This window comes from Anopheles maculipalpis, chromosome X, assembly GCF_943734695.1.
Source record: "Anopheles maculipalpis chromosome X, idAnoMacuDA_375_x, whole genome shotgun sequence".
Lineage (NCBI taxonomy): Eukaryota > Metazoa > Arthropoda > Insecta > Diptera > Culicidae > Anopheles > Anopheles maculipalpis.
The window spans coordinates 17,319,555-17,344,028 of NC_064870.1; the positions used below are offsets into that span (position 1 = coordinate 17,319,555).

Sequence of the window (24,474 nt, forward strand, 5' to 3'; positions counted from 1 at the left end):
TTAGTTGCATGACCAAAATCTATGAAATCCCTTACAAGTTAGTACGATCAAAAATCATACGACTGAGCAGTTTTGTTTACAGTTTATTTACAGAGGCTTTGTATGTAATCTCAAAGACTCGTTTGAGATTACATTCGCCTCTCTATACGACTTAGCAGTTACTCCACCCTAATGGCTAAGGTTGTGAATTGGATAGAAAAACCCTGTATAAACGTGTTACGTTAATTATAACCCACAGGCTATCAATTCGGGTGGCATAGAAAGGATAGCACTTTGAGCCACATAAATTAGTTCAATCGAAGTAAACGCGATACAATAGATGGTTACTCAGCTTTTGAACCAGTTAAAAAGCGCGAATGGTTTTTGATATGTTTTATTTCCTCTTTGCTTTCGCACAACATTAGCTCGAGATGCGATACTTAGCAAGGAACTTCAACGCCTTCGCCTGCTGCTGTTCGCTACTTCTCCTGCCGCTAGGTGGGATCGCAGATGCAGACATAAGTGGTGCTGAAACCCCGGCGAAGGCACCAAACCACCAGCATCAGCACCAGCCACAATCAGTATACCAGCAATCTTCGAACAACAAACTCCATCAACCAACTGTTGCTGCGCCGCACCACCATCAACCAGCCAGCCAGCATCCCGATGCACCACCGGTCCATTACCATCAGCAGGTGCCACCGCCGGCACCTCCATCGCCACCACCAGTGCCGGACCGTGCCCTGTCCCGGCAGCCACCGTCGTCACTGGCGACGGCGCCCCAATCCTCGTCCACGCAACAATCTTCCCGGCCGCTCGAAACGCGCAATTCCTACACCGTACTGAGCCAAGCAATGTCCCAGGCAGTGCACCACGAATTCGGTATGTATTTGATACAACCTCATCGATCACCAGCCCCAATGTTGTTGGTTTTGTTCCTTTCTTTTACTTTTCTTTTACATTTCGTGTTACATTTCCTGCTTTGTTGCCGTTTTTGACAAACAGGAAGGAAAACGCTTTCCAGCTTTTTACCGTTCAATTTTCAGACCGACGAGCATGCCTCTGCTTCATCTGTAACTTTTTTGTTCGTTTCTTCCTTTCCATCTGAAAATCGTCTCACCTTCCTTCTTACCATTTGAGGCGTCCCGGGTGTCCGTCCGTCCGTCCATCACATCGACCAGCTGTAAAAATCTGAACCTAAAAGGCGACACCCGAGAGCATAATTTATGTTTTACACACTTTTCAGTTGAACCATCGAGCGTTTAGTCACTTCGAATGGAGCAGAAAATGTGAGCGGTGAAATTATCTAGGCGATTCCTATTCACTCTACTCGCTCTTGTTCTGTTTGGAATCGTTCTAAAGCTTCGCCACAAAGTTCGACATATTTATTCAATTGAGATTTTCAATACGTGCTAGTGTACGGTCACTTGCCAATTATTGCATACCTTAGAAGACGTTTCAGAGATTCCATATGTCTGTAGAACATTGTCATATATCGGTAGAACCACTATTTTTATACAATGTTTGTCTAGAACCTAACATTTGCTATTACAAAGTACTATATATTTTTAATTTAACAGCAAAATTGTGTATAAAGTCAAACAGCAATGATTTTGAAACTCACTGAAACATCCAACTACAGCACAGTAATTCATCGTTAAGAATATATTATTGCACATTTTTTAAATTGCATCTAAAGATTGCCCACACGCCCTGACCAATTATTGTTCACGTTATTTAAATCCTCATCATAAGATTGTTCTGCAAGAATGTGATTCCAAGCAAGGAACAACGCGATTATGTATTTCTTTAGTAATTTATTTCAGTATTACGGCCACATTTTAACCATTGAAAAATTTACTATAACAATCCTTATCGATAAGCGGGGGATCCTTATCGATAAACTAAACTCTGGAAATTAAAGCAGTTTTGTTATAGGAGGGAATCCATGATGCTCCATGTCTTGGATCCATTTCACTATATTGTGATCCTCTTGCGTGACCTAGAGTCATTTCTTTTCATCTCACAGCAGTAACGCATTTTTCTTGCTTGCTTTGTGCAGTAATAGCGATCGATGAACTTTATTTGATACAAATATTGAACAGTTGAGTAAAATAAGTAATTATCTATCAAAAGGCTCGGTTCATGTTACCTTATCGTAAGAATTTACTCTAAAAAACGTTTTGCTGCAAAACAAATAAAACAAACATGACGATGAAATGGTATAGATGATGAAAAAAAAACTTTATTTCGTGATACAGGATTCTTAGCTGTGTTTACCCTTAAAACCCCATTCTTTTTTACTGGTGCCGTAGTAAATATTTTCAATTGCATTTAAATATGCGGTAAAGTGAACATTTAAAAGTAATCTATGTTGCTGTAGCAGAAGCCCTGAATATTTAAGGAAAAAATGATGTCAGTCATTAATATGTACTAAAAATTAAGAAGTAAAGCATTTTTTACATAGTGTGCAATAATTGGCACTTACCGTTATTGGTATAAGGTTTCACTAAATTTATTATTTTCTGATTGGATCCAACGTACTCAGCTGGGCTGTTAATGTTTCATGCAGCACGAACGAGGAAGTGTTCTCGCGAAGTAATTTGAACTTTCTATAACTGCAAAATTGCACCGCTGTATGTACATCTGTTTTAAGTTTCAAACTCTTTACTACTAAGCACAGTGTTTTTCTGTGTATTCGAAAGTTCGAGAATGCACACAATTCACGTATTCCGTTGTGAGCACTTTAGTTTTTGTAGGATCATAAAATGCAGTTAGGATATAAGAAGTACAATAGAAACAAAACGCCAAACAGCATCGTGTATTATTCCAACATTTCATGCTCATTATCATGAACTCCATTAGGAAAAACAATTAATTCACGCTTGCTACAATCTTTGAACATTTGCATGCACGCGTTAATATTCTGGCATGCTGCTAAGTGAAATGTAAAATATTTTAAATGCTTGTTTTAACAACCCAGGAAGAGGGCAATGGATGTAACCTCTTAAACGTAATCGTTTTCTAGCTATAAGTTTATACTCTATATTTCCATATTAAGGGAATTGCATGTACAAGGTCCCGTGATCCAAGTCTCTTAAGACATAAACGGTCCCTCTGTGCCGTACGCAACGTACGTCCAGAACAAACCACGAGGCCTCTCGGCGTCGATTCCAATTTAGGCATTGTCAGTCACAAATTGAACACCGTTCAATAGACGCTAATTGGAATTATGGTTCCGAGGAAACAATCCTTATGCAAACTACCGTATAGACCGGATAAGATACTGAGATACTGAGGATATTTATCTTTTGCGTCGAAAACTTAATGCTGCCTTGCTACTTATGCATGACAGTTTTGTTTACGCAAGAAGCTACTGTTTTTCGCCTTATCTGAGTCGCGGCTTGTTCAATTTGACTGGTGGGTTTTGTCCCTGTGTACAAGGGAATTAAAAGGTATTTGATAGAAACAGGTACGACTTTAATTAGCCCTCTGTTTACCTAGTGTAAACTAATAAAAAAGATGCTATTATATGAATCGTTCGTTTGGTGTAGGAGGTTGTTTTATCGCGTGTGGATGTACTCGCTCGCTGTAGCCGTTCACCACAAACAACCGAACCAGGTCTGTGCATATCAAATGACCTATGCCAATGGTTGAAGTGTACAATGTGTGCAGTCAAGAGATGAAGATCGTGTCACCCGGATACAGATCGCTTCAACTTCACGCTCGACAAAAATGTGCTTACTTAATTTTCTTGTTTTTAAGCGTCTTGGTCTGTGTCTTCCAAACACATGGAAATTTCAAATTCAGTTCTCTAGGGTTCTTACACGCTTTTCACATACATTATCCAGGGTATGCATTAATGAAGAAGCGAATCGAACCATATAGTATACATTTTTTAACTTATGTATTTTTAGTAAGACATTTTCTGCCGTATTGTGATGACTGTGCATTTGAACTAAATGAGCAGGGCATTTCCTCCTTGTTTTTTTTTTGTCTTAGCCCGGGCATGTTCGGTTTTATATAGTATATATATTGCTGTCTAAACCAGGTTTTGTCCAGGTATCTTCAGTGGACTTAATTTGTCTCCAACAAGGTTTTCCTACGTTGTAAAATTATAGGTATTGGAAGTTGCTGATACTAGTGGCACGGAACATTTTTCTCAACCTTGTATGATCAGCCCAGCGGAAGGAAACACATTTGTTACCTTGCAAACTACGGCGACACTGGTAACAAACCGGTATGTCTATGGCAATCGACCGATAAGGTTAAATGAAAAACAATTGATGATAATTGAACTTAGCCTACGGCTTAATACGTCTCTTTGTCTTTAGGAACGTGTATATTCGAAACGTATTATCTCTCATTTTTTCTTCTTCTGTTGCTGTACAACCTCGAAAGAATTTGAAACACTATACAGGATTCCTTGACTTAGTTATAATACTAGCAGGATAATCAGTCCTTCAAATGGAGACAGTCCTGAATGGATTCAATGCCGGCTCTGGTATTGTCTCGGTCGCATCGTACTTACTGTACACTGTAAACATACACCGTGTTAAAAAATGTCCGTACAGCAAAGAGGGTTAGGTAATAATTGATAAAACATATTCAATCAATCAAAACAAATATTATATTTCTTCTAAAAAGTAGTACAATACAATTTTACAATTTTATTCTGGCCTGGGGGTTCTCGAATTTTTGGCTCAAAGTGATCCCACAAATTCTCAATAGTGTTAAGGTCTAGAGACTGGAGTGACTGGGGAATTATCTTGGTCAAGCTCAAAATTTTAAAAGAAGCTCCACTTGCTTTCAAGTTATTTTTCAGAATGCCTTAATACTTCAATCAATCCATTGTAGTATTAATGAACGTCGCGTTTTTGATGCATTTTTCACTTGAAACACCCCAAACCACAACATAATTTTCACTGTGTTTCACAGTCGGTCGCAGAAATTTCGGATCCAATTTGAGTATTTAAATTGCGCCAGACTCTCACCAGTCTGGCTGAGCGAAAGATAACAAATTTGGTTTCGTACGTGAATATGTCCATCTGCCAAAACTAGTCCGGTTTGACCAAGTAGTTTTGGGCATACTCCAACCACTATTTCATATTTTTGGTAGAGATAACCATGCAGAAGGATGATTTTTTTTTATAAAACCAGTTTTGTCTAAATATTATATTAAATTTGTGTCATTACAAGAATTTATTTACAATAAGGACTAACTGTAGTAGCAAATGCATGAAGTTTAGAAACAATTTAGAATAATTAAAAAAAAAAAATTCCAAGGGGTCTTTTCGTTGACCTAAACTGTACGGACATTTTATGACAGAGTGTAGGTATAGACTATTATTATATCGTAATAAAGCAGTAGGAGGTGGTCCTAGCGACGGTCTTAGTATTGTGGATCAGGGTATCGTTTTCCACACGGACCGCCTCCCCGTATGCAGGGCTCACTATCGAACTACTGGTAAAGCTTAGTTCTAGAAGGCTAGTAATAATTGTCTTGCCATTATCCTGCTTTCCGAGATTGAAGAGCTAAAAAAGAAGAAAGAGTAGTTAAACATGTTTTGTTGAATCATTAACTCATTATTTTAATTTAATTATACAATATGTATTGCACACAGCTGGTTTGATGTAAGTTTGGAAAACCAACATGAAAAATAAGCTAATAATGGGGTTTTCAGTGCAAGTCGCTGGTCGGAATTGTCTGCTAATTATTAACCCTGATCCTTTTGGCGAGCACATTATTCTGGTGCACACTAGAACTATTAAACCTTTCAACTCGAGTGGCAACTGTCGCTCGCAATTGAAAGTCTTCCAGCAATTCGTGTGGTATCTCAACACAAGTGCTGACAAGTGAGGTTGAGCCGAATTCCTTTTTTTTTCTCTCAAATCGGTTTGACATCTTAATTCCGGAATTATTACAACCAAAATTACCACGTGTAATAACCCTATTACTGATAAGATTCCGATGTTAGAATATCCTCCGATTATTGTATGCCTGTATGTATGTGTGTGTGTGTTTGTATAATTATTATAGCACATAGTTTCATTCCGCTTCGCCTTGTGTGTATTACTTTGTTCGAAGCTTATCAGGATGAAATCAAACGAGCAAATTTGATGCATCCACGTTCTACAAATCACCCTTGAAAGCGGCAATATTTAGCCGATCGTATTCTGTACGCTGTATGGTACGTGTTCCAGCCATCCAACCCGCCATCTCCGTTTGTTGACGCGACCAACTATGAAAGCAAGAGGAAACAAAATGACTGACTTAAGTCCTAAGATTTTTTATTTCTCATTTCAGGCACGTACGGAAGTGGTGCGATGGTCGGTGGAGATGTCTGTACCATCGACGATATTGACTGTCTGGCGCATCATGATCAGCTGGGCATGGAAGCAATACGATCGCTACATCGCCAGCTCGATGACGATGATAACGGTGATATAGATCTTTCGGAATCTGACGACGTAAGTAGCCCTTAGTAGCACTTAGTTTGGGCATCTGTGTCCCGGTTGCTTATTTCCCTTGCTCTGTTGTAGTTTTTACGAGAAGAACTTAAGTACGACTCGGGCTACGAGAAGCGACATAAGGCATTCCACTTCAACGACGACATGCACATCTCGGTGAAAGAGCTTTGGGAGGCCTGGTTACGCTCGGAAGTGCACAACTGGACGGTGGATCAAACGACCGAATGGCTGGCGCAAAGCGTGCAGCTGCCACAGTACGTGCATCTGTTTCGTTTGCACAAAGTGACCGGAAAGGTGCTGCCCCGGCTGGCCGTCAACAATATGCACTACGTGAGCAATGTGCTTGGCATCAAGGATCCAATCCACAAGCAAAAGATCGCCTTGAAAGCAATGGATGCCGTGCTGTTTGGGCCGCCACGTGGTAGGTATCATGGTAATGAGATTTTTTTTGAGCGAGACATGTACTGAAGTCGATTTTTTTTTCGTATCGCTACAGAAACCGGCACTAGATGGAAAGATTTGTTGCTGGTAGCGCTTCTGCTAACGGCAATCATAGGCAGCTGGTATGCCTATCATCAGAACAAGAGCGCCAAAATACACATTCGCCGCATGGCGAAGGATGTCGAGGGTCTGCTGAAGGCGGAAGTAGCACTGAAAGAGATGCAGAAGGTATTGTAGGCACGCTCCATCATTGGGAAATATCCATTCTTGAAGCATTAATCCATTATGTGCTGTTTCCTGTTCTCGGCCTTTTTATGGTTACAGGAATTGGAACAGGCCCGAATCGAGCAGGAAAACGTGGGCAAAGAAAAGATGGACCTTGAAAGGCGGCTCCGGGAAGCGCCGACCCTTTCCTCGTCCAGCTCCGAATTGGAGTTGCAACAGCTGAAGCAAGAGATCGAGGTGCTGCGGTCGGAGCTGAATCGAGCCGAGGTGGAAATTCACGACCACTGTTGGACACCACCACAGGGACTCCAGAGCTGGCTGCAGTTGACGTACGAACTGGAAAACAAGCACCACATCCGGAAGCGCATTATGGCCGAAAAGCAGCTCGAGCAGGCGCGCGAAGCTTGCGAAAAGTTGCGAAAGAAAAGGTCGAGCCTGGTCGGTGCATTTGTGTCGACGCACGGCAAAAGCATTGACGATGTGGATCGAAGTATTGTGGAGGCGCGCAATGCGCTTAACGATGTGACGAACGACTTGCAGGAGCGAATGCACCGATGGAAGCAGATCGAAACGATGCTTGGTTTCGGTATCGTCAACAACAGTGGCATCGCACATCTGGAAAATTTGCTGTACAACCGTAACGGTGTCGCCGGTAAAACCTACCGATGTAAGTGTCTCGTGCACGCACGTGCCTTCTGTATTGAGCTGTTTGAGAGTGTTAGGTGAACCTGATTCATTTTCATGAATCTGAATTAATCTTTCAGATGAATTAATTAATCTGAATGTCTCTATCAAAGATGAGTGAATCTTGAAAAATTCAATATTGTTGAAAGATTTACGAAAGATTCGTGAATCTCCAACGATTATTGTTCAACCCAACACCCACACCCCTTCCCCCCTGCCCATTTTGTTTTCTTTAATCGTTGCACTAAATTTTATTATTCGCTTCTGAAATTATCATCCATTTGTTTGAACTTACACCTTGAGCGAAATAAGAATAGCATCACAATGTATTTGGACAATATCTTTAAAATTTATGAATCTATTTTGATGTCTTGAGGTTAGGAATGTTAAATCGATTTTTAACCGTTTTGGATCATTTTGTAGACATTTTTTTTCGAACTATTTTTATTTAAGTCGATAATTTCATGAACAATAGCAACACCATGACTTTTGAGCAACATTTGCATAAATTACAACAAAAAGTCAAAGCAAGCTGATTTTCAAGGCATTTTGAATTACTTGTACGTGGTATTCTTACGAATCATTGCGATAAGCAGTGATTTCGTGGCCAATTTTGTTATTTCTCAGGAACAATACAAGTAGTAATGCGGAGCAAACTCCGCATTACTACTCTGGAGTAATTCGGATTAATCCGATAAAAATTTCTCCGGAGCTTCTCCGGAATAAAATCCAGATTTTTCGGTGTATACTCCGGATTTTATACGTCGGAGCATTTAGATGGCAACCTTTAATTTCACCGTCCTTGAAATCAACACCAGTGGGAGCTCTTCTCTAAAATAAAACAGGCCCTAAACTATCGATGTACCGCCATCAATGTTGTAGTGCACGTTGAAATCAGGTTCTTTGTCAGGTTAGGTCATGCCTTCATTGTTGTGAATGATTGGAACCATCATGGACTTCATATTAACCGACTAAATTTTTTCAAAGACTTCATTCTTCAATCATCCATTTTGGAAACGTATTTTTCGGCAAAATTTATCTGCAACATACATTTGGCGATTTAGCTTAGGCTATTGTGCTGCATCAAATTTTCGTTGCTTAACATTCTCCAAAAATGTTGCTTCTATCGCACCGTATGTAAGCTTCGTCTTCCTTACGTGAAGCTATGTGGCCTTACGAGCTATGTGGCCGAAATTATTTTAATAATCGCAATTAGCTGCACGGCTTTGTTTAGTGTTTTGTTTTGTTTAAGCCTGTTTTATGTATATATATATATGTATATATATATATATATATATATATATATATATATATATATATATATATATATATATATATATATATATATATATATATATATATATATATATATATATATATATATATATATATATATATATATATATATCTCTTTCTCATGACTGATTAACTTTTTAAAGTTAATTTAAGTTAATTTAAGTTTAAAGTTTAAAGATGCTAATCTCGGCCTACTGATGCGTAATGAGCGATAAGTATAGGTTTTTCTTTGCGATTTTTGTATGAAACTTTACCTTCAGTAAAAATTGATTTCAATTGAATTTCAGAAGCGAATATAAAACCATTAATCTTTAATGATTCGTTAAGCTTTGATGATTCGCGAATCTTTGAGAATCGATTCCTGAGTTGAATGACACTTCAATTAAGATTCATATGAATGACTCTTCCTAAAAAGATTAATTAAGCACAACACTAGAGTTTGTTATTTTAATGACTGTTTTTTTTTAAATCACGAGTTGGCTTTTAACTGGCATCCTATTGTATCATACTGATCTTTCCTTTTTCATACGTTTTTTTCCCTTATCTTTCTTCTTAACACCATCACCAACCAATATTACTACCGCCACCAATTCCGACGAGCAGCCCGATTGTCGAGTAGTCAGGACGATCTGGACGATGATTCCGTGCAAGGTAAGCCGATCAGCTTTGACAATTTTTCTATGTTCTCATCGGAATAACAACATGCCCGGCTTCCCCAAAAAATGTTTCCAACGCCAACAACAACGCCGCGAGTGGTGCATTTCGATAAATGTGTGTGTGTGTGGTTCGGAACCGTCGCTCTCCTACCGGTTGCTGCGTGTTTCGACGGTTCCGGAACGTTACTACTTTGTTTGTCCGTATTCTTGAAGCGTTACTGTGCCGCATTTTACATAATTGTTTATTGCTAGTTATTTGTTTCGTATTTGTTATTGTTTTGTGTTTTTTAAAAGCTCTCCACCATCGCAATTTTTTCCTATTTTGTTATTGTTTGCGATATTGGTAACTGTAAAATTAAAATAATCTTCAGCGCTTCCCTGTTCTCAACGTTCTATTGAATTTCCTTATTGGGTAACTGTAACAGATTTCGACCAACTAAGGCGTAGTAAAACATTTGAAAACCCTTATTAATATCAATAAGTTTAGTGTAAAGTCGTATTTTTTTGGTTGTTAAACTATCGAAGAATGTTTCATTATACCTGGTTCAGGGTTTTCAATCAATCTTTAAGTAATATTCATAAAAATGCAAACATTGATTTTGCTCCTATTTTCGGCAGAATGATCCCTTATTATCGTCAGACTGTGTTTCTTTTTTCGGCATTGCGAATACAGGATGTGAAACTCTAAAACAGGGGTTATTGATTAAAAGAAAATATTTAAAACGCTTTTTGTTGTTATTTTGCTCAAGCTTTTGGTCAACAGTGATTAAATAATTTGTTTTATGTTGGCCATTTTCGTTTTAAAACTGTTAGATTTTGACGTCACCTAACACAAGAATCGTCAATCACACAAGAAGATCAAGAAATCCCATAGGATTGAGCTGTAAAAAATCCACATTTACCATGTATCAGTTTTCGGTAGCTCTAAGAGTGGAAAATACATTATTTATCGGGATTTTAAAATCTAAACGAGCTTTGAAATACTTTAAAACCATTTCATCGATCAGACAAATAGCACTTCAAGTTTTTTCATGCACTAGTTTGGTTAATCACGAAAGCTCCGAGCTATCGGTCCAAAGCAAATCGAACGAAAGTTCGCAAACGGTGCGCGAATATTTCGATATTTCGGTAACTATGCATCTAAATGTGCCAAAAACTCGTATTTGACGAACAAAAATTGGTCTTAAAAAGTAGTTGAAAGAATATTTATTTAACGATTTTTTTCGAATTGGACTTCTTTTGCTAACCTGCCGAAAATTAGTAAACTGTCGAAAACTGATACAGTAATCCTAATTTTTCCTTTACTGTACCGAACAACAAACCTATCAATAATTTGTGAAAGTGTAATAATAACAGATACCCATGAGTATGCCGTAATATGTTGCTGATTTTTCAAAAAAAAAAAAAGAAAAGAAAAAAACCATATAAATAAGAGTAGCTTATTTTGAGTATTTATGTTTGCGGTTATCAACTTGTATGAGTATATAATTTATGTTATATTGTGCAGTTATTTAATGTTGTTTAAAAGCTTAATTGTTGTGTTTACGTTATTTTTACGTTAAAAGCTTATGAAAGCTGAGGACTATGACTTGCAAGCGTAATAATGTCACGCTGTAGCGATGTTTTAAGGCGGCTAGAGAAATATCGTTACTGCAGCTTAAAAGAGGATACGATAGATCGATCAAAGAGTGAAGCAAAGTATACAACATTTTTATCAGTCATTAATTGTGCTCCTCATTCTGTAGTCATCTTTCTTATAATTTTTGTCTTTTTTTGCTAGTAGCACTAGTGCATAACTCACATGTTCAAGTGTGATGATAGATGAGTTTATATATTTGACTTCTTCGTTTGTCCAGATCGCGCTCTGTGACTTCTCTTACGTTACGTGGCTCTTTGTTGGTTTATATTGTTTTTCTGTTTTATCACGTCGTAATAAGTTTTACTGGTATTGTGCAGTATTTTAAAACTGTGAATTAATTTTCCAAATTTAGCTTCGCTTATTTCGTGACATATGTGTGCTTTCCCTGGCATTACTATTGGTGTATTTCATGTTTTTTCTTAAAAGGTTTTGCATATTTCTACTTCAATCGTTTACCGTCCATGCCGAGGCTACTTAAATAACTAATCTTTGTATTTTTCCACTAGGTTGCATATTTGTATGCATCGAATGAACGTTTTAGCTTTTTGTGCAATAATTATTTCCCCATACTATTAGAACGCTTTGAATGCTCTTTTGATATTTTGTGCGAATTTTATTCATTTATTATTAGCTATGAGTTTTTACATATTTTTTTTTAAATAATAGTAAAAAAGAAGGATGCATTGTATTTTCTCACAAGTTTAACCCTGTCCCGAGCAACCAGAAAAACTTCATAACCCAGGCAACCGGGCTACCTTTGTAGCCAGCAATTCTGAAAACTTATAACATTTTTTTACGTAATCCAATATCAATACAATAATATGATAAAAATGACCTCTTTTTCTATCAATTAAATTAAATATCCTGTCGCAATTCGAAGTAATTTCCAAGTTATGAATCTCTTTGCTAAAAAACTATCTTTTTTTTTTATTTTAGTGCTTTAACAAAATTGGTGAAAAAAATTTTTCTAACAGTTTATAGTGTACCTGTAAGCTACGGGATATAATATGAATTTTCAGAATATTACTATCAGCAAATTAAAGGTGTTTTTGGTTGAAAAAAAATCCGTTACAACATACCTCGTTCTTCATAGTAAGAAAAACACGAAGATAAACGACACATAATTGATTTTATTAAATTTTTGATAAGTATGACGGCACGTCGTCGTATTATCCTAAACGACACATTAGTTTTTTTAATTCGCTTAAAAGAAGAACGGTCGAAAAAACATAAAACGACACATTATTGTCAAATATTCATACATTCTTTCCAAATGTATTGTTCACAAAATTCTTCTTCTTGGCTTAACGACCTTCTCTATAGGTCACGCCGGACATCGAATGGCTTTCTAGACTTGCTGATACCACGTAATTGTATACTATGCTATGGGGATATATGATACTATGGGGGAACGGTCCGAACGGATGTTCGACCCCGGCCCTGTCGTGTCAAAAATGATTAAAGCAAAATTATTAAAACTGAACACAGCCCAAATGCGAATAAAATGCATTAATAACGTTGGCGGCTCTTTAGTAACGGTTTTTATTGAAACAAAAATACCTGTAACTTCTTATTTACTAGTAGTAAAATCCAGACATTAGAATTGTGAATTATTCGTCTGATAGCTGCAAGAAGTATTCCATTATGAAAATTGTACCAAGCACTTAAATAATTATTTTTAACATTTTTACATGTTAAGTATAACCACGTCATCTTTGAATAATCATTACTTGTAAACGATTAAGAGTAGAGGTGACGTATGTACATCAATAGAAAGAAGAAAAATTAATTCATTATAATATAGCACCACAATTGCATTACGTGTAAAAATGTTGTAAACCTCCAAAGTGGATTACTACCGTGTCGCCCGGTTGCTGCATGAAAAAATCTGAGAAACAGATTTTCGAGAAACAGAAGATAGCTGTAATTTGCTCACAAAAATAAATATCAAGTCAATTGGATTCCTAGAACCGGAGAAAAAACAATTAAAATCGGTGGTTTGACTACCCGTGTAGCCGGTTGCCTGGAATAGAGTTAACTATTTATCTAAACTATAATGGTGACAAGTACTTCGAGCATAATTGCTTTTGAACGTTAGGCGATATGTGTTTGTGTGCTTCCTCGAACTCAATATGTAATTGAGTCGTGTGTTCGAAATACGAACTTAAATTATTTATTATCTTTTCATTTAACATTTCTATCGAGCAACTTTTTTATAAACCGCTTAAGTTCTCTTTTTTATTATTTAATAATCCATATGTATTACTTTTTTACATAAAAAAAAAACAAAACAAAAAGGGTTAAGCAGATTTTTAAACTTTTAATCGATTTACTACAGAAGCGTGCTGTTAAATGATTTGTAACATTTTAATATCGCAACTTATTTATGAATGACGGCTGCAATGGAAAAATAAGACAAAACAAAAACAACAGACCCAAATACGAGGATAATGATCGTTACTATTTCCTTTTATGATGAGTCGCTTTACGTTACATGTTTGGTTTATGTGCTGAACTTTCTCTGTCTATCGCTAGCAATCATCCGCTAGTCTTGAGTTGTTTGACGGTCAAATTCGCAATAGAAACCGTAGGCAAGTTAAATAATAAACACAAACAGGCAAACCAACTCGGAATGTTTGTTTATTATTTGTTTCCCTTTCCGTAAGAACACCTGTTACACTTCATTATTTTGAGTTCGTTTTTGTGAATGTGTGGGGTCTATGTTTGTGTGCGTGTGTGTGCGTGTGTATTTGTCTTGCGAGAAGAAAGTTTGAACGGATGATACGGACAACCTTTCCTGCTATAGATTCGTTAAAAGTTTTGCTGTGGAATGACATAATTATCTCTAAGCAGATTAATTATAAAATATACATTAAATTTGTAAACACAATAGTTCTCCCGTAATGAAGCAAGCTCTATGCCAAATATACTGTTTTTAATTAATTTAAGTATTACGGTTCGGTGCCGTATTCTCGAGCTTAATTTACTAGCTGTTAATATTTTTCTTTATTTCGTAATAACGGCCAGGCTGTATTCCTTACTAGTTGTTAATATAATAGACCATCTTCTATCAAAGTTTGGCATTTTGAATATTGAAGAATATTGAAAAGGTTTTATATTTTGCCATCAAATGCTCTCCATAAACAAACACACACACATACACACGTTCACAATTACAAACACACACACACACACATACACATCCACATAAATGCATACATATTCCTGAAAGCTTGCTAACTATTAGTCAAAATGACGCGCATGATGGAGCCGGATCCGTACGTTTGGAAACGTGTATGTTCGTATTGTACCGCAACACCTTATACAGCGTTACAGTTTTTGGGGAGGTATGCCTAAAGCCAAAGACGTTACCAGTTCCGCAAAGAGCTCAGAGGTAAGATTTCGAATTGCAGTAAGAATAAACTATCTGTCTCTTCTGGTCGCTTCTTTTTCTTTGCACAATCCTCCCCTAATTGCCACCGAAATATATACAAAATCACACACACACGTACATAAAACAAAAAAATTCATGATTTTTTTGCTATGAACGCGTGTATGTGCGAAGCTTTTCTAAGGTAAAATTATTAAGTCAAGTTGATACTAACCATATGCGCTTTGTTGCGAATTTGTTAATGTTTTGTAGCAAACGTCTGAACAGTTGCTTGGTGTCGCTGCACATTTGCTATGTATTTTTGCTACTTATTACTACCCCAAAAGCTGTATGTACAACTGTGTGTGTGTGTGGGTGTGTGTGTGCAAGCTTGCTTATGTTTGTGGCTTGCTTACTACTCTACTAATGAAGCCCCTGGATTGATTGGATGTAACAAACGGAAAACAGCAATATGATTACTAAAGCTTATTTAGATTCTATGCTAATGCTATTTCATGTGCATTGTAAAATAACTAAAAGATGCCTCGATGTACAAAAACTAAAAGTAACAAGCAACTATCATAAAGAGTAACGACTCATTGGACCATACCATAAACACATTCCATAACACACGTACGTCTCTTTATGCGCATGGTTCATCTCGTCTTACTTTGCCCTTGGTGTTTGTATGTGTTTGCGAACGTTTTTTTTCAGACTTAGATCCTTCCTGGGCCGGCGCATGTACCGATACTTAACGAAAATTGAACTTAATTGAAGGAAACATGTAGAGAAAAAATCGATCCGAACGGTCACAGTTTAGCGTATACTAATTAGACATAGCGATCTGGTTAGCTACTGTCGTAGCAAAAAGAAAAAAAATCCCTTGATTTGACATGACGTGACCTGCCCGGAACGTGCCCGTGGTCGTGCTACTCGGGTGCTTTTGAAGTCTAAACTTAAACTCACGTTGAGATATATAGCTTATTTGCTTCGAAGATTACGGAACATCAATATGCAAACATTTCGTTTTTTGACGCCCGTGTGAACCATTTGCAGGTAAAATTATAGGTAAAATAAATATCGATAGCTTCGGGATAAAGTAGCGTTCTTTTGTACTTTAATGGTAGAGATCTGGATTTTGGATCTCTAGTAGAAAGATATACTGTTACCGTCAATAATATAAGACCTGAACTTTTCAAAGAGCTGATTTTAATACTTCTAGTTATACCTACTAGTTCTACTTCACCAAATTTTGTTAGAATGATCATTATGAACTGGACTATCTATAGGATGTTTGGCTTTGTCCAAAAGTTTATAAAATATTGTGTAATCTCATTTTTACCTGTTGTGCAATAGCTGGTGGTCACAGTAAATATTTTAGCACTATCGTCTTGACATTTGTAACTCAAAGCGAGCTACATGATTTTAAAAACAATTCAGTTTTCGATTCGATAAATATATTTGACATTATTTATCTGTGAGTAAATTTGAATAAAATAATACATTTAACTTGACTTTCGACTGAAAATTTATTTCAAGTGCAATTGCGCATTGAAAAAATTTTCAATTTGATTTTTACTACTGCTAAAAGCTACTAGAACCTAGAAAAATATTTTTTGGTAGAGCTATTAGCTAGGAGGATCAGGTCCTAACTATCAATTAGGATTGTTTTATAGATACCAGTCACACATTAAAAAAAAGGTTACATGAAACATGTACTTGTTTATTGTCCAAAAGATTATCGACTATTCTGGAGAAACTGTAAAACCATAGTGGAGTAAGAAAAATATATTTTAGATAAGCAGCATTTAAAAAACGGCCACGGTTTCCACATAATATGACAACATTACGCACCTGATAACATAAAAATTGTTGCAAACATGTAAAAACGGAAAAGGAATACAACAGCGATTTGAGCAAAACAATGACAAGAACGAAACAATTGCAATATTAACATTCACGATTCCAGCGACTGACAGACCGTAGATTTGTATTGTTCTGTGTGCGCAATAGGTCGGTGTATCGTAGGGTTTGTGTTCGAACATAGCATTATCCTTTACACGTTATTTCTTGCTCCTTTGATCCGCTTACGTTGCCCCATTTTCATTTGTGTTTAATTTCATTCGATTTTGTTTTCTCTTTTTCTTTTACTCCCTCCCGCTACCCCCGTTTCCTCCCCGTCTGTACCCTGTTCCATGCGTTCTGTTAACATATCGATCGTGCATGTTGTTTGGAACGGAACATCCTGGCCTTCTACCCTGTGGATCCCTCACCTGGTCGTTAACATCATCCCGGTTTCTTGGTGTAGGATATTTGGAGACCAATTGCCGCGGTGGTCGGGACGATTCGTCCGCCAGCGATGAAGGTGACCGTGAACGCGACACGGTGACATTCTTCCTTGGTGGTTGTCCGTCCACCTCCAACCTGCAGATGAGCGCCCTCAACACCCTTAACACCGGCATCATCGCCCCGAGTACGGCCGCTTCGTACGCATCATCGGCGACCGGTAGCATACCGACCGGTTACGGTCCAGCCAATACCAACAGCAACAGCTTTACCAACACCACCACTAGTAGTAGTGGCAGCTATCCGAGCCTTTCGAACTACTCCGTCCCAGGGCCACCGTCCAGCATTCATCCGACTTTGCCGTCCTCATCTTCGCTGTATGGGGCATCATCTACCGGTGTGGCCTTCCCATCTATCTCACGCGAGCACTCTGTCGGTGACAGGTAAGATTGTTTCCTCAACATTCCATCCGAATCGATCTTCCTTGTTCCAGCTCCGCCCTAATTCTAACTATCATTTCGTTATGTTGATCTTTGTTCATTTTTCTGTTTCTTTTTTCTTTCATGTGTACGTATTATCTCGCTGTTGATCCTGATATACACATAAATCGATCACCTGTCACATCAACACTGCAACATGAACTTTTTACATCATTATTCCGTTCTGTTCGTTGCAACAACTGTCTCCGGTCGCTGCGCAATGTATGTTTCGTCTGCAACTAAACTGCATCTCTATTGTTCTTTTGGTTTGGCACGATGTTTTTTTTTATATATGGTGTTCTTCTTGAAACAATTATTTCTCACATTATGTATATGCGCGCACTCCTTTTGGTTGCATGGGTTTTCGATTGACCCCTAGTGCACAAAGTTTGCTCGGCGACGAATGCCAGGTATCGTCGTCATCGCCGGCAACAATTGACCGTAGTGTGTTACCGCGGGGGAAGAAGGCTCCAGCCAAACTGCCCCAGGTCGTACCGAGTGCGGTCGGTAAGGCACCGATGCCTCCGCCCCGCAAGACATTATCCTCGCAGAGGTAAGCTTACTTTTAGAATTGCAATTGCATTGATTTCGCCCACATCCTCAAATTGGACAATGTACCCGAAACATACACTGTGTAAAAAAAATGACCGTACAGCAAGGACAGGGATACAAAATAATTTGTAAAACATAGTCAATCAAACGAAACAAATATTATATTTATTTCACAAAGTAGTATATATTCTTATCATCAACCAGCATTGATTTTTCCGGATAAAAAACAATTCTTATTTATTTTTATTTACAATTAATTATGACGGTCAAAAAACAATTCTAAAAGATGATAAAAAAGTTTAACCATTTTTTCTTCCAAAATCGAAGTCAAGAAATTGTCCGTATAACGAACAAACATACAGTTTATTGAACCCGATTGATCTAGATAATACTCCGTATGTCACCTGCGATGTTAGCTGCTATTAAGCTCTGCAAACGACTTTTCATCGAGAAAGTCAATTTTAAAGTTATTTCAGACGAAAAATTCTTTCGTCCTTGCACGAGAACCTGCTTCAGCTGGTTTTTATTCTGGCCTGGGAGTATTCGAATTTTTTGCTCAAAGTGATCCCATAATTTCCACTATGTTTCACAGTCGGTCGCAGAATTTTCGGATCCAATTTGAGTATTTAAATTGCGCCAGACTCTCACCAGTCTGTCTGAGCAAAAGATAACAAATTTGGTTTCGTACGTGAATATGTCCATCTGCCAAAACTAGTCCGGTTTGACGAAGTCGTTTTGTGCATACTCCAACCACTATTTCATATTTTTGGTAGCGATAACCGGCTTCTTCGGAGCAAAGTAACCTCGATATCCTTCTGCATGGTTCGATACCCGTTTTCAGTGTCAGGTTGTCTTTAAGTTTGGAGGTGCTAAACTTAGGATTTAGTTAAAATTGTCGTAGGATAATGAGTTTGTAAAATTAGGTGAGCCTTATCTGGCGAGCTCATAGGAGAACAGCCTCCAGGGGTTTTTTTTGTAGAAGGTTGAAGCACATTGTGAAACAAAGATCGCAAGCAATTTACTACGCCTGCAATGTGGGACAACCTTTTACTTGCCTTCTTGAGATCAGTCAGTTTTCGAATTTTAATCCCGGATTTTGATGTGGGACACTTCATACGTGTGAAATTTTTTGACACGTATGATATAATCCAACTAAAAAAAAAACAGTTTTTATTATATAAATTTAATAACAGACTCCCTCTGTATGGACGTACGGAATTTTTTGGCACAGATTTGATGATGTTTTAATAATGAGAGTCTAAATATTGGATGAACTTCATTATTTTAAAAAAAATTTCGTAATGACGGCTGAATAGGCTGAATTCTTTAGATAAACTGCATTAGTCATTACAAGAACTTACTTACAAAAAGGATTGATTTTAGCATTGAATACATGAAGTTTAGAAACATTTAAAAAGTTATTTAACACAATTTAAACATTTTTTAAACAATTATTTGCATTGGCTTACTTTGTACGGATAATTTTTTACACAGTGTACATCAATCAGTACATGCCAAAACTCTTACCATACAAACGCTAAAGTCCTTTTCGTACCCAAGGTTCGATAAGTTCGAACGAGGGGAAAACACACACACACACCCCCCACTTAATCCTAAAGCAGCACAACAATCGTTTGCGATCACATTTTCTCATCTTATGTGTTCGTTGTATATTATGTTTGTCATTTATTTCAGACAGCAAAAGCTGCACGATAAGAATAGCAGTACTAATAGTAGCAAAAGTGATATAAACGAGTCCCTCCTCGGTGTACTGTAGGTGTTAAAAAACAAGTGTAACGAAACGACACTTGATGGATAAAACATTTATTTCGTTGCTCTGGAAATAGAAGAAATGCAAAAAACTCATTATGGCATTATAGATGGTTGCAAATTGCGGTTGCGACTTTTCAGATAGTTAGTTTAAAGTAATATGCAAAAAAGTAAAGAGAAAAAGAGAAAAAGATAGAAAGAGAGAGAAAGAGAAAGAGAGAGAGAGAGAGAGAGAGAGCGAGAGAGAAAAAAAGAAAGAAAGAAAAAAGTGCAAAAAGCGACAAACGCAAACGTATTCGTGTGTTTGTGTCCAGCACAAAGTTCTTCCTGGAAAGTGCAAGACAACAACATACAATGATGCGTTCCGTGAGTTTCCTTATCTCTTACGCATAATATTTGCTTGTTTGTGCTCCCTACTTTTAAAATATTCTCTACAGCAACGCTGCCAACAGACGATAACAGCTTTTACTAATTTTTTGTTGTTTCGTTTTTTCTATATTGTTTAAGAAGCCACACCATCCTGTTTCTTCTGTGTTAGGTTATTACAATTTACAGGGTATTTCAAGATTTTTGGACGCGTGCCCATATATTGTTGATCCGTTGCCGATGTTTTCTTTTGCCGTGAGCCCAAATATTTTTGTTCTTGTTCCGATGTTTTCTACGCGTTCCTTCAATTTTTTGACACGGTCGCATATATTTTAGACACTTTCAACTGGTTTTTATTTCATTTTATTCTAGAATTTAGATTGAATTTTTCGTATAAAAGTTTATGAGCAGTCTACGGAACTCTGTAAAATTGTTAATGTAATTTATTTGAATATATACACGAGATATTCACTTTAAGTTCTAGCATATCAAAACGAAATCAAAAATAGTAGTAGAAACCTCAAACATATAGGGACGTGCCAAAAATAGAAGGATAAAAACGAAATTGTCTCGGAACACGTCAAAAAAACCTCGGAAATATTGTCCCGGAACCTCGGTATATATTTGGCACGTCAATATTTGGGCTCACGACAAAAAACCTCGGGACGAGAACAAAAGTATATGGACACTCGTCAAAAAACTCGGGACGATTACAAAAATATACGCGGCACATAACATAGGAAAGAGTCAAAAAATGCTGGGATACCCTTTATCGCTTTATTGTTAGATTGTTTATTCATCAATGTGAAACGATTTTAAATTAATTTTAAAAAATCCTTTGTTTCTTAGTAACGGCCAACAAAAAATAAATATGAGCTGGAATCGCGAAAGATTAAAAAAGTTAACCTTCGTTAGAAGTTCATTGTGATTAAAACAAATTCTTTTAGTAATCGTTTATGTTAAAATAAACGATGGTTTAACAGTATACGATTAGTTAACGTCAAACACGTCAAACACGTGTAAAAATTTCGAGTGAATTGATACTGTTTTAGTGAGACTTAATTTGTATCGCATCTGCTTTCGGCGTCCGTAATTTAACATGTCTTAGGGTGTGCAGTTAAAATTGATGAATGAAAGAAGATTATTAATCTTGAATCAAATTACACATTTTAAAGGTCTGTAAAATATTGCTGTCGACATGTTTGTACATTCTTATATAAAAATTTGCTTTTTAAAGCATTTTGTGAATAATTAATTATCGATCAAAAAATTTTCACATGAATCGAAGCTCCGTTATGCCTGGTTTTGTTGTTAATATATGATTTTTTTTTGCTTTACCTAACCATAATGGCGGATAAAATTGTGGGTGAAAATTATGCTTTAAAGATGTACCGCTTAGTCGAATCTCGAATCGTGGTATCGACCAGCTCATCAAAATTCTTAGAAGGGTCTTAGAGGATCGTCTTGCTGTCTATTCTAGGTCGAAGATTTACTCAACTCATTCAAATTTATTTCTAGACCCCTGTCATCCATGCTCTCTACTTATGTTTGGGTAGGAGGGGGTTTATTTTACTAGGCCAATATACCAACAACAATCCTAAGTCATAGAGGATTAAATCACACGTTGAAATCACACGTGTTGAAAAAAATAGGTTAGACAGAACTCGAGATATCCACCCTGAAAAATTACCAGTCATTTTGACTGGTCCGGTCGAAGTGGTACTTTCCTAATCTTGGTTGTTCTAGTGTCAATACAATGCTTTATGGTTATATATTGTGGTTAATTTTTAATCACTGTTAAGTTTTTAACGATTTTTTAACTGTAACTTTCGTGATTCCGGCTATGATTTCAAATCGTTAATAATGCGTAATGTGAATATTGTTAAAACTCTTTTCGACTGAGAGCGTATTTGTTATTCGTAGTTTGTTGAATTATAATGCTGTGATTTACTCATTATTTTTGTAATGTTCAACAGTTTTCTTTTCCGTGTATGTATTTGTCTCCTTGTGTTTGTTTAATTTCACTGACTGATTTATGATGTTTTTTTACATTAAAAAAATTGAAATAAATCAGTACAACCTATGATACTTGATCCTAGGAAATTTTATGCGTTGAACAATTGAAAAGCAACACAGAATAGCCTTTCCTAGGGTTGTTATTAACTTATTACTTTAGTGGAGAAAAAAGAATTAAATTGCAGAAGATAATACGTAAATCATTGCAAGAATTTCAATTCAAATGTTCAACTATTTCTAACCAAACCATTTCCATGTTTTAGCCTCTTTCAAATGGCCCGAGCTGACAGCACGGACCTGGTCACCCTGGAATCCCCAACGGTACCTGTTCCACCGTCAGCTTCAACAGTCTCGACGCCAGCATCGTTTGCCCCGGTCGGTGCCGCCACAGGGCTCGTTGGCTTCCACCAGCAGCAACTACCGCAGCATCAGCAGTATATACAGCACCAGCAACAGCTCCAGCAGCGGTTCGTCGACGGTAAAGTTTCACAGCAGCCGCAACAGCATCAACAGCACGGGAAGGATGTACTCCAGCCTGCTCGGCGAAACGGAGGCGGCAGCCAAAAGTCTGCGACGATGGCCTTCGGAGACGCAGTCGCTCCCGCTGCAGGCACAGCCCTGTACCAGCCCGACGATGCCGGGTCGACGGATTCGTCCATCTTCGACGAGGACGTTAAGAAGCGCCCCCGGAAGCTGTTTTCTTTCGGGAAGCGCTTTGCAAAGTCGAAGAAACAGCAATAACGTTAGTAGCAGAGGTAGCAGCACCAGAAGTAGTAGCAGCAGCAGCAAACATAGCGACACGGGTACGATAACTGGCGGGAAAAAACAGCAGCAGCAACCGGACTCGTCGTCCGGTCCACGACGACGACGACAGCGTCGACGTTTGTCGTCGCGGTACGGTAAGCCGATCGGCGAAGATGACAACAGCAGTGTACGGTCGGTGCCTGTCGACGGACCCCTTTTGACATAGTACTTCCGTTAATTAGGTTGTAAGGGATATATAGGTTAAGCTTTACACGTAGACGTACACGGCTCTGGGAACACGTTAAAAGCACAAACACACCCATATACACACACACATACATACACACCCACACATAACGACGATGGCTCAACAATAACAATTTTTCAAATATCTTCGCAGCGTCGAGTAGAGTGACCTTGTACCATTATTTATTGATCTTTTTTATTATAAAATTTGAACAATAGACAATGATGTTTCATTGTTTTTGTCTTCCAGAAGCGGTTCGCTGCGAAAATGTGTAGTTTTGTAACGATTAATTTTAAAATCAGATCCATTTCGGCTTGTTCCAGAAAACAAAATGGATATCCAACATTTTTATGTTTCTTTGATGTTTTTAATTTACCTTGCAGCAGTGCCTAACCGTTTCGTTTCGTCCGTTTGTACGTGTGGGTGGAGCCATGATTTTCTACGTGCAAGGTACGTCTCGGTCGCCGGCTGTTAGCTATTAAAATTAGTTAAAATGGACGGCATGGGAAGCTAGGGCAGGAATTTTACACTATTAATCGATTGCGAACAACTGAAAGTCGCGATTGTTACAGAGGTTACACATGAACATAACTTAGCACAATAGTAAACTACACACATACAGTGACCGCCAATAAAATAAGATCACCAGCTATTGCGCATCAGGTAAAAATGTGATTGTGACGCCATGTTTTAACGAATCTACATAATTTTTTTTTCTAAAATTCAGTTGAACATTTCAGTAACACGTTTCTGTCGTTGAATAAATCACGAAATCTATTATAAGTCGCTTTTTTGATTCTGAAAAAAAATGTATGCCTTAAACACATAGTACCATAAAACATGATCATTCATCGATTTTAAGATAATAAATCTTTATAGAATTTGGGCATCTCTCCTTTACATTTTTCAACCCTAAGTTTGGTTAGGTGTGCTAATAAAAAAAAAGATAGATTTTGTTGAGTCACACAATTTTCAAACATATTTTAAGTTTTTTTTTATTATTGCACAATCTTTGATTAACTTTTGTACAAAAACAAAGACGCTATAGATAGTGCAGTTACTGATGATCATTCTCCAAAAAAAAAAAAAAAATATTAAGTGATACCTAGTAGAAGTATCGAAGTATCGAAGCAGGTTTTTGACAAGCGGGCATAAAAGTGGTCTTATATTATTGGCGGACATTTACACACTTAAACCGACATCCGAAAAGTCTGACAAAATTCTAAGCGATATGAGTGAGCCGCGAAGGTAAA

The 24,474-nt window shown here is 37.4% G+C and overlaps 2 protein-coding genes across 3 annotated transcripts in view; one reads left to right on the forward strand and one right to left on the reverse strand.

Moving 5' to 3' along the window:
• LOC126561228 (microsomal glutathione S-transferase 1-like) overlaps positions 1-24,474 on the reverse strand; it is a 160,934-nt gene that overhangs the window by 132,804 nt on the left and 3,656 nt on the right. The window contains exon 1 of one of the 2 annotated variants that reach the window (XM_050217179.1): positions 16,972-16,984. The exons of the other annotated variant lie outside the window; for it this stretch is intronic. The gene's annotated coding sequence lies outside the window, so the exon portion shown is untranslated. Of the gene's footprint in view, positions 1-16,971; positions 16,985-24,474 lie in introns of those variants that run through there. 2 annotated transcript variants of the gene reach the window in all.
• LOC126567855 (stromal interaction molecule homolog) lies at positions 408-22,980 on the forward strand. Its single transcript, XM_050224180.1, has 9 exons — positions 408-861; positions 6,266-6,450; positions 6,523-6,871; positions 6,947-7,119; positions 7,216-7,783; positions 9,700-9,747; positions 17,070-17,490; positions 17,906-18,079; positions 22,494-22,980. Exons 1-9 carry the CDS (start codon positions 411-413, stop codon positions 22,969-22,971), a joined length of 2,847 nt encoding a protein of 948 aa, XP_050080137.1. The 5' UTR covers positions 408-410; the 3' UTR covers positions 22,972-22,980.

Excerpts from the sequence above, each read along its gene's own strand:
- LOC126567855 (XM_050224180.1), top strand. The coding sequence starts at position 411 with ATGCGATACTTAGCAAGGAACTTCAACGCCTTCGCCTGCTGCTGTTCG. Across the intron at positions 862-6,265 it reads GGCAGTGCACCACGAATTCG|ATTTTTTATTTCTCATTTCA; the intron begins GTATGTATTTGA and ends TTAAGTCCTAAG. Across the intron at positions 6,872-6,946 it reads GCTGTTTGGGCCGCCACGTG|AAACCGGCACTAGATGGAAA; the intron begins GTAGGTATCATG and ends GTATCGCTACAG.